Source organism: Leptopilina boulardi, unplaced genomic scaffold, assembly GCF_019393585.1.
Source record: "Leptopilina boulardi isolate dan_hultmark-lab unplaced genomic scaffold, ZJU_Lbou_2.1 LbouV2_362, whole genome shotgun sequence".
In the NCBI taxonomy this organism is placed as follows: domain Eukaryota; kingdom Metazoa; phylum Arthropoda; class Insecta; order Hymenoptera; family Figitidae; genus Leptopilina; species Leptopilina boulardi.
The window spans coordinates 3,253,051-3,263,772 of record NW_026137932.1 but is presented as its reverse complement, the minus strand read 5'-3'; the positions used below and the strand labels follow the sequence as shown (position 1 = coordinate 3,263,772).

Below are 10,722 nucleotides of genomic sequence, written 5' to 3'. Positions count from 1 at the left end.
ACAATAAAGTCACTAAATTTTTACTAGAGCAGGGTGCGGTAGTTGATAAGAATTATGACAAAGGTGAGAGGGAATTTTGTCCAGTGAGAACAATGCAAAACCAACTCGTTTTCGTTTCCGTTTCCAACAATATTCCATTTTCACGGTGGAAATGGAATATTTATCATAGCCAATCAAATTCAGTGTTTTTCTGTGAAAAATGCATCGCTCGCCGAAAACGAAGAAGGTAAGGTATGTAAGCACCTTCATAGTCTAGTTACAAAATTTGACGCTTCGCAGTCAGTGTAATTTCACTTTAATTTTGAAAGGGATCTTATGAACGGACCATTAGAGATTTCCACGTGTCAATTTTTTTCTCATCATCTTTGTTTCCCCACCTTGTGTATATAACCTTACCTCAAAAGAAATTCTGAATGCATATATCTATATATACATATATATGAAGGGTTGTCAAGTGAAATATATACATATACATATGTCAAAAATCAATTAAAAACAAGCAAATTCTTAATTATTCAAATAGTAATTATAATTTTAGAACGCGAGAATTAATATCTTTTTAATATTATGAATAATTCTATAGAGTCAATAACACGTTCCATGGTATGTTAAAACAAATTTATTAATGTATTATTTTACACAGTATATGAACATTTAAATTCTATAATGAGCAATTATAAATAATTTTTATATTAAATATTAATTGAAAAATAAAGTTGCTACCATCGAAACGTTGAGAGATAATAAAAAAATTTTTTTTTTTTACAAAATAACATTATTTAACCTAAATTTTTATAATTTGAAGAGAAATTGGAAAATTTTCTATTTTAAAAAAAAAGTGAAATTAGTAATTATATTTACGAAAGTAATTTGAAAATTATTTACATAAAACAAAGGAATGGAATTTTTAATATGAAAGATGAAACAAAAGAATTCTATGATGTTAATAAAAAGTTCTGTGATTGGCTTGATATTTTGGTAAATTGTTATTCTATATATGAAAGTAACAAAATATTAAAATATAAACTCATTTTAAAAAAAAACATAAGTAGAAAAGATTCAAATTTTGAGTTTTTAGGTAACATTGTTATTTTTAAATCCGTATAATTTCTAAAAAAAAAACTAGATTTTAATTAGTCAATAGGGATTTTTTTAAAAAGAATTTTTCATCTAGTTTTCGATGCCAAAAAATTGTTTTCCAAATTAAAAATTTTTAACCCTATTTTTTTCAAAATTAACCCTTATTTTTCATTTTTAACTCCTTATGTCCCTTTACAATTCTTTTTTGTTATTTTTACTTGAAATCCCAGTTATGAAAATAAAAATAACACAAAAATTTTTAAGGGGCATAAGAAGGGGTTAAAAATAAAAAAATAAAGGTTAATTTAAAAAAAAAACATAGGGTTAAAAATTTTTTTTTGATAAATTTTTTTCTGGCATTGAAAACTATCTGAAAAATACTATTGACAATTAAAAATTCATAAAGTTTTTGTAGGATTTATAGGGTTAGTCCACTGACTTTCGTCTAATAGTGGTTGCGACCAAATTTTAAAAAAATCTAGTTTTAATATATGTGAAACTCGATGATTCCCTGAGTTCATTAACCATAATATTATGGTAAAAATTTTATTCCCTTTAAAAATATTAAATATCAAAAGTAGGAGGTTCACAATGTGATTTTGTAACCTTAAATTTTTCAATTTTTTTAAAAACGCTATTATTAAAAAACTATTAAAAATTAGATGTTGGAACTCACCAAAAACATAAATCACTTTATTTTGCACAGAGGAACGAAAGAATTATTGCAAAAATTTATTATTTTTGGATGATATACGATTTTAAACAAAATTTTATTTAAATATTCTCAAGATTTTTATTTACTTATAACTTTTTTGTCGGTGCTCCGAAAAAATTGAGGTTTTGCACAAAGATTTTTTATAATATTCTTTACCTTCTATTAAAATCTTACGAAGGTGTTTTGCTTCGTTTTGGAGATATTAATTTTCGAAATTTTTTATTTAAAAATGTTAATTAAAAGACTTGAAGTTAACTAACCAAATTCAAACTGCTCCATTTTTTATAAAAAATATATTAAAATGTAGCGATTTGAAATTGGTCAGTTAACTTCAAGTCTTTTAATTAATCTTTTTAAATAAAAAATTTTGAAAATTAATATCTCCAAAACGAAACAAAACACCTTCGTAAGATTTTAATAGAAGGTAAAGAATATTATAAAAAATCTTTGTGCAAAATCTCAATTTTTTCGGAGCACCGACAAAAAAGTTATAAGTAAATAAAAATCTTGAGAATATTTAAATAGAATTTTGTTTAAAATCGTATATCATCCAAAAATAATAAATTTTTGCAATAATTCTTTCGTTCCTCTGTGCAAAATAAAGTGATTTATGTTTTTGGTGAGTTCCAACATCTAATTTTTAATAGTTTTTTAATAATAGCGTTTTTAAAAAAATTGAAAAATTTAAGGTTACAAAATCACATTGTGAACCTCCTACTTTTGATATTTAATATTTTTAAAGGGAATAAAATTTTTTCCATAATATTATATGGTTAATGAACTCAGGAAATCATCGAGTTTCACATATATTAAAACTAGATTTTTTTTAAATTTGGTCGCAACCACTATTAGACGAAAGTCAGTGGACTGACCCTATAAGAATTTGAAAATAACATACTGAGAAAACAATCTATTTAACTTTAAACGAATTCTTTTATCATAAACGAATTTTTCTTTTAATATTTATTTAATAGAGGATTTCCTTTTATGATAAAATAAAAGTCCTTTAAATTATATCCTTTAATTGATAAAAGAAATTAAGACTTAAAAATCATACCAAATTTTTTTCTTATTCCTTATGACTCCCATAACAGAAATTCACTTGAATTTTTTGATTTTTATCAATTTGATTAATAATGACAAGCTGTCCCCATTTACCCTAAGTTTTCAAATTTTTGGGATAAATGGGGACAGCTTGTCATTATTAATCAAATTAACAAAAATCAAAAATTCAAGTGAATTTCTGTTATGGGAGTCATAAGGAATAAGAAAAAAATTTGGTATGATTTTTAAGTCTGTTTTTTTTCAAATGCGAGACAAAATACTGAAATAAAAAAAAAATAAAAAAATTTCAATTGATTCAACTATTATATATCTACCACAAATTTTTTTAAAAGTTTTTTCATCCCTTAATACAATAATATTCTTTAGGAAACTTTTTTCTTAAAACTTTCTTAGAAACTATACTGTCCCCATTTACCCCGAATTTTATTAAATTTTCTAAATTTTGCGGTAAATGGAGACAGTCAGTTTCATGCATTTAAAGCTTATCTAAATTTTATTCTGCTGCATAAAATTAATCCTGGGAGTGTAAATAACAACTTAAAAAAAATAAACCCACAAATATTACCTTTTAAAGGAAGAAACTTACGTAATTTGTGAAAAATAGCGATTTTGTCCCCATTTACCCCAACTGACCCTAATTAGTTAATTTTTTTTACGCTTTTTTCATAGTTCTAAAGAATTAATTAATTTTGAAAAATTTCCATTTTTTTCAAACAATAAAATTTTTAAAATTAAAAAAAAAACTGATAAAATAGTCAAAAATTACTTTTTTAAAAATTTTTCATAGTAGAATATGGTTTCAAATTTTGAATTTCATATAGAACAAGAATTTACCAAAGCATCAAGGTAATCGCAGAACTTTTTCTTGTGGTTGGCTTTTTTCAGAGAATGTCTCATATTATCATTTTTTTTTTCATTTTTCTTTTTTTCAATAGGATTTAGTAGTAATTTAGTAAATTTTGTTTCATAAATAAATATATATATATATGAAAATTATAGGTGGAAAATGTGCGAATGCTCGATAAATATAGTAACAATCATTCAATTGGAACACTATATATTACTGTAACGCATATAATATTTGTCGATTCAAATGGAAAGAAACAAATATGGGCAAGTATAATTTTTAAATTATACTTTTAAATTACCTAATTTATATAATTAACTAAAATTAAAATTTTGTTCTATAATTATATTTTTTTTTTTTATTGAAGCAAATTAAGATTCTTAAAAAAAAATCTTTATTCAATACAGAAAAAATTTTAAAATAAGAGTAAATTATTATTTTTAGTATTAATAAATTATTATTTATTATCTAGTAATTTAGAACAAAAGGGAGTTTTGAATTTTTTTTATCCCGTTTATATTGTTAAATAAGTAGGGACGCATGATTATGTTCTAAAAATCATTAGTTAGAATTTTCATTTTATGGAATTTCATTTGTCATAGTTATTTTAGAGCCGAATTTTTGATTTGTTCAAATTAGTATTTTGCAGAATTTTCATCAAAACGATTTTCTATATTACACAATTTTTATTATAACTGAAAATTCACTTCACAGAATTTTTATTTGTTCGATTTTTTATTTGTCAGAATTTTTATTTGCTCGAATTTTTATTTAACAGAATAGGCATTTTAAAGAATTTTTATTAGGTAGAATTTCATAGCATAGAATTTTCATTTTATTCTTTCAGATGAATTTTCATTTGTTCGAATTATTATTTGATATAATTTCCAAAAAACCGATTTTTCTGCAGAATTTTTACTTAACCTGCAAAATCATTTAACAGAATTTCTAATTGATAAAATTTTCATTTGTCCGCAATTGTAAATGACCGAAGCAACAATCGATTTTTGCGCGATTTTTAAAATCAACCAATCACAATTTTATTGATAATTTTTGATTTGTTGATTTTAAAAATCACGCCGAAATCTTTCTGCCAATTGTTTGTTCGGTAATTTGCAATTTCGGACAAATGAAAATTTTATCAATTAGAAATTCTGTTTTAAATGATTTTTCGGTTAAATGAAAATTCTGACAAATAAAAATTCGAAGAAATAAAATTTCTGTGCATTGAATTTTCGGTTATATAAAAATTGTGTAATATAGAAAATCGGTTTGATGAAAATTCTGCAAAATAGTAATTCGAACAAATAAAAATTCGGCTCAAAAATAATTATGACAAATGAAATTTCATAAAATGCAAATTCTAACTAATGATTTTTAGAACATATATGGGTCCCAATAAATAAATTTCTTTGTAGATTTTAAATACACATATTGCAAGTGTTGAAAAATTGCCTTTATCTACAACTGGTTCACCACTTCTTATAAAGTGCAAGAATTTTTTTGTTGTAACATTTATCATTGCCAAAGAACGCGATTGTCATGAAGTCTACCTCACTTTACTTAAACTATCTTCACCAGGTATTATTAATATTATTTTTCATATTTTACATTCAAAGAAATTAGTTTCACAATAACTTTATTTTCATTAATTGTAAAAAAAAACTTTTCTCAATATCTCAATAGCCAGTATGGAGGATCTTTATTGTTTTCATTATCGAGAAGCATGGGCCCAACAATTGGGTTGGAATCTTTTTAACGTACAACGAGAATTTCAGCGGCAAGGCGCTCCAAATGAAGAATGGAGTATTTCATATTTAAATACAAATTACGAAGTATTTATAAACATTTACACTATTTTATAATTAATATCATAAAATATAAATTTAATTTTTCTATTTATTAAAAACTAATTCTTTTTCAGACCAATTTTAAAAATTTTAATTTAGCAGATTTTCTTTTTATATACGAATTTTTACATAACAAAATTTTTAGCTATCGAATTTTTATTTTACAGTCATTTTTCTTTACATGATTTTTTATTTAAAAGAATGTTAAATTAAGTGAATTTTAATTTAACAAAATTCTCATTCAATCGAATTTTATCTGATTCGAATTTTTTAATGACAGAAATTACAATTCATCGAATTTTAAATTGTCCGAAATTTTATTTGTACAAATATTTAATAAAATTTTTAAGACGCTGAATTTACATTTGTTCGAAATTACAAATGTCCGAACAAACAATCGAGAGAAAGATTTCGGCGCAATTTTTCTGTCGATTGTTTGTTCGGACATTTGTAATTTCGAAGAAGTGAAAATTCGGCGTCTTAAAAATTCGTATATAAATAAAAATTCAGACAAATTAAAATTCGGTGAATTTCTGCCATTTAAAATTTCGAATTAGAATTCTGTTAAATTCAAATTCGCTTAATTCGCTTGTACATAAAGAGTCATGTAAAGAAAAAAAACTGTAAAATAAAAATTCTGCTAAACAAAAATTCGATGGCTAAAAATTTTATTTAATGTAAAAATTCGTTTAAAAAGAAAACCTGAAATTTTAATTCAAAAATTAAAAATTCGTTTAAGAAATAATTATTTCTCATATGTAATATTTAAAATAAAAATTTGAATTAATGATTTTTATGGAAAATTCATGTGCCTTATTTATTTTTACAGTTATGTGAAACATATCCGCGTTGTTTATTTGTACCAACAACGTGTACAACTAGTGTTTTAGTTGGAAGCGCCAAATTTAGAAGCAAAGGAAGATTACCAGTTTTAACTTATCTTCATAAAAATAAGGTTCATTTAAAATATTTAAAAAAAAAAAAATAATTGATTTTCTATTTAACGTATAATTGAAAATTTCAAAATATTGCCTATAATTTAGAGTATTTTAATAATTTTTTTTATAAATATTATTTTTGTAGGCAGCAATTTGTCGTTGCAGTCAACCACTTTCGGGATTCAATGCCCGTTGTCCAGAGGATGAACAAATGTTGTACAATATTCTTTGTACTAATACAAATGCCAAGTACATTTATGTTGTGGATACTCGACCTAGGGTAAGAATTTTTACAAGACGATTTTGGTGTAAAAAAAAAAAATGATTTCAAATTATTATTTTTTAACGTAGATAAATGCAATGGCCAATAGAGCGGCTGGTAAAGGATATGAAAACGAAAACTTTTATGATAATATTAAATTCAAATTCTTTGGAATTGAAAACATTCACGTTATGAGAGCGAGTCTTAATAAATTAATTGACTGTAAGTATCATCTTTGTATTTTTTTTTTTATTTTTCTAGATAATACATGGGCTTATCTCTGAAATTTTTAACTTTTCAATGAGAAAAAATAATTAATATTAATAATAATAATAATAATAATAAATTTTTACCAAACTCGTATTAAAAATTAATATCTCCAACAAAAATTAGGTAAAATCTTTTTGAAATTAAAAAAAAATATATCAAAGGGACATAAAAGTTAAAGGTTCCAGAGTTCTACCCATTTAATAATAAAAAAAATTATCATTAATTTCTATTAAAACAGTACAAAAAAGCACATCAATGAGTTCATTTTTAACGGGCCTTGAAAGCAGTGGATGGTTAAAGCATATAAAATCAATTTTGGAAACATCATGGTTCATTGCACAAGCTGTCTCAAATGGAATAAGCGTTGTTGTTCATTGTAGCGATGGATGGGATCGTACAGCGCAAGTTTGTTCCCTAGCTGCATTACTTCTTGATCCATTTTATCGAAGTATTCAGGGTTTTCAAATTTTAATTGAAAAAGATTGGCTTTCATTTGGACATAAATTCAATGATCGTTGCGGTCATATAATAAGCGATAGCAAAGAATTGGCACCAATTTTCACTCAATTCATTGATTGCACATATCAATTACTTCAACAATATCCTTATGCATTTCAATTTAATGAAGTATTTCTTTTAACATTACACGATCATGTAAACAGTTGTCAATATGGTACATTTGTTGGTAATTGTGAAAAGGAAAGGCAAAAATTTAAATTAACTGAAAAAACATATTCATTCACTGGTTATATTTCAAAACATTTAAATGAATATATTAATCCATTTTATCGAAAAAATGTAACTGACAAAGAAATGAATGCTGTTCTTCAACCAAAACTTGCGCCACAATCAATTATACTTTGGCGTGGTTTATATTATCGTTTTGAAAATGGTATTCATCCACGTGAAACATTTGATGAACATATGCATATACTTCACGATCATAAAAATTCAATTGAAGATCATGTAAAACTTTTAATTAGACGAATGAATTCATTGGGAAAATTATTTACGATAAATAATGTGCCAATGAAAGATGAACATTTTAAATTTGATAAAAATTTAACAGAATTTTTCTCTGAGAAAATTATTAATAATTTAGAAGAAGATGAAGATAAATTATTTGTTACACTTAAGGCAAATCAACTTGAAAAAGAAATGAAAGCTGTTGCATTGGATTGGAAATTTTCACGGAATATAAGTGAATGCATTTGTTCTGCTAGCTTTGATGTTTTCAATAGAAAGGTATTTTTTTGTTTATTAAAATATTTCACATTTTGAAATATAAATATTTCAATATAGTCCAGGTTATCTATGAAAAAAGTGATCATTTTGTGCCAAAAATCATACTAGACTTCTGACAACATTGATTTCGAGCTTTCAAATTCACAAAAGATGTTATAACTTGGAGACCATGTTTTTAATAAACAAATGGAATTTTGCAAAAATTACTTATTCTTTTAGGGCCAAATTTTGTATGCTTATTAAGGGTCATAAGTGGCATACTTTCACAAAGTATTACAATTATTTATTTATTATTTTCAGAGTTAATTAACAATTAAAAAAGTGACGATTTTAATGGTTTAAATTCAAATGCAACTAAAAAAATTACTATTTTTTAACTTGCGACCCGTCATTTTAAAGGTATTTTTAAGCTCTACAATTCTTGTACAGAACTTTTTCTTCTAAAATGTCAGGGGAATTAATGGTAATTGAAAAACTTGTTTTAGCAGAGCTTTTATAATTTTTTAACAGCACAGCTTAAAAAATCTAGAGTTGAAAACATATACATATTATCTACCTTTTCCCACTCTTCATGAATCCGTTGTCAGAAGTCTAGTATGATTTTTGGGACACAATTTAATAGGGAGCCTGGATTAATAATAATGTATATAATTTATGTATAATATTTATTTTTCAGTATCATTGTTTTTCTTGTGGAAATATTTTCTGCTTAAAATGTATGGGAGTTGAAAGAATACTTGTAGGTCATGAATCTCAACGTCCAGTACCAACTTGTAAGGGTTGTTCAAGAAAATCAACTGTTTCATCTCCTGTTAGATCTTGAACTTTTTTTTTTTTATTTATATAATTAAATAATATGTAAATATTTTTTTTTTTTAAATTTAAACGCTTTGTCGTATCGACAATTTCTATAATATTATTATTGTAAAATAGATGTTAAATAATCGTTTGTATATATAAATATGAGAAATATATTTATTGTGATTTGTAAGTGAAATGTTTTTTTTTTATAAATTCTATTAATAAAAAGCAAGCAATAATAGCAGTAGAATCTCATTTTCAAAATTCTCTAAATTTCCCCTTTAATTTTCATTTTTTCTTGGCATAAAAAATCTCCTTTTGATATTTTTATTGTTAAATTTTATTAAATTTAATATTAGTATTAATATTGTTTAATAAATTTTTTTTTAATTCTTTTTTTATTGCATATTGTGATTTTTTATTGTATTAAGATCTATAATGCAAATTATATACATTGTACTTGTAACATTGTTCTCTTTTTTTTGACGGATTATTAGCCCTAGGAACTTTGTAATTGAATAAATAAATAAATATAATTGATATTGATTCAGTGATAGCATTTATTAACACTTACACCGGAGATATATAGGGTAAATGTACTAATTACGGCGCGATTAGCGTCAAAATACCTTTGAAATAGAAAATTCGACATTTCTATTGTATAAATTCAGTTGAAGACTTATTAAACTAAAAGCGCTTATGTTATTTAGATATTTAAACAAATATGAGAAATTAAAACTAATACCGTAATTTTCTATTACGGCGTGTTTGTATAAATTTCGGTGACCAAAATTACGTGTATTTTAAAGATACTTTGCCCGCCGTAATTGAAGCCAATGTAAATCTTAAAAATATCTCAATTATGGCGAGGGAAAAAATTTGATCACAAATAATTAAATTAATAATTGTTTAAATCTACATCTTTATAATAGTATCAAAAAAAGATTAATTAGAAGACCATTGTTGTTTTAATAAAGGTTTACTCCAACGTTTCGAAATCTAAATGATTTCCTCTTCAGGGAGTCAAATAAGAAACATATGTCAAGTCATAGAAATAATGGTCAATTGCGGTGTCAAATTAATAAAAACAAAACCACCCTAACAAAACCTAAATAAAATAAAAAAAATACAATAAAAAAAAAAGATTAAAATAATTTTTTTAATCATTTTGCAACAGTTATATTAAATATAATAGTAATAATAGTTATTTTTTATGAACGCGCCGTAATTGGTACACTTACCCTACTATTATACGTATTTATATTTATTTTCTTATCAAATTTGGATTTCGGTTCTGAGAAATTAATAAGTTCAAACATTCAAAAATTTAAAAGTAAAGCTGCTTTCGATTGATATTAATTATTTGAAAAATTTAATTAATTTGTTAAAAATATAAATAATTTAATTAAACAAATAATAAAAATATTAACTTTTTTTTTGTTGCATATTACTCGTAATTTAATCTAGAATCATTGAAAAGTTTTATTTTAATTAGATTAATAGAAAAACAAGTTTTTATAAATTCATGCAATAAAATGTTTATAACAATAACTTGTATAAATATAAAAATTTCGCAAAACTGTTCAAGTTGTATTTTTTTTATTTATTGTTTTGAAAAGAAAAATGTGAATTTAATAAAAAAAAAAATT

At 23.9% G+C, this 10,722-nt stretch overlaps 1 protein-coding gene across 1 annotated transcript; it reads left to right on the top strand.

The window, feature by feature from the left end:
* Positions 1-394: 394 nt before the first annotated feature.
* LOC127286805 (myotubularin-related protein 8) lies at positions 395-9,263 on the top strand. Its single transcript, XM_051313395.1, has 9 exons — positions 395-603; positions 3,860-3,973; positions 5,126-5,288; positions 5,394-5,542; positions 6,387-6,512; positions 6,641-6,775; positions 6,847-6,979; positions 7,266-8,272; positions 8,949-9,263. The coding sequence occupies exons 1-9, from the start codon at positions 568-570 to the stop codon at positions 9,093-9,095; spliced, it is 2,010 nt and encodes a 669-aa protein (XP_051169352.1). The 5' UTR covers positions 395-567; the 3' UTR covers positions 9,096-9,263.
* The last annotated feature ends 1,459 nt before the right edge of the window (positions 9,264-10,722 follow it).

Bases quoted from the DNA above. Each gene is read 5' to 3' on its own strand.
- LOC127286805 (XM_051313395.1), top strand. From the start codon at position 568: ATGAATAATTCTATAGAGTCAATAACACGTTCCATG. The intron at 604-3,859 runs GTATGTTAAAAC...TGAAAATTATAG, and splicing joins AGTCAATAACACGTTCCATG to GTGGAAAATGTGCGAATGCT. The intron at 5,289-5,393 runs GTATTATTAATA...ATATCTCAATAG, and splicing joins ACTTAAACTATCTTCACCAG to CCAGTATGGAGGATCTTTAT.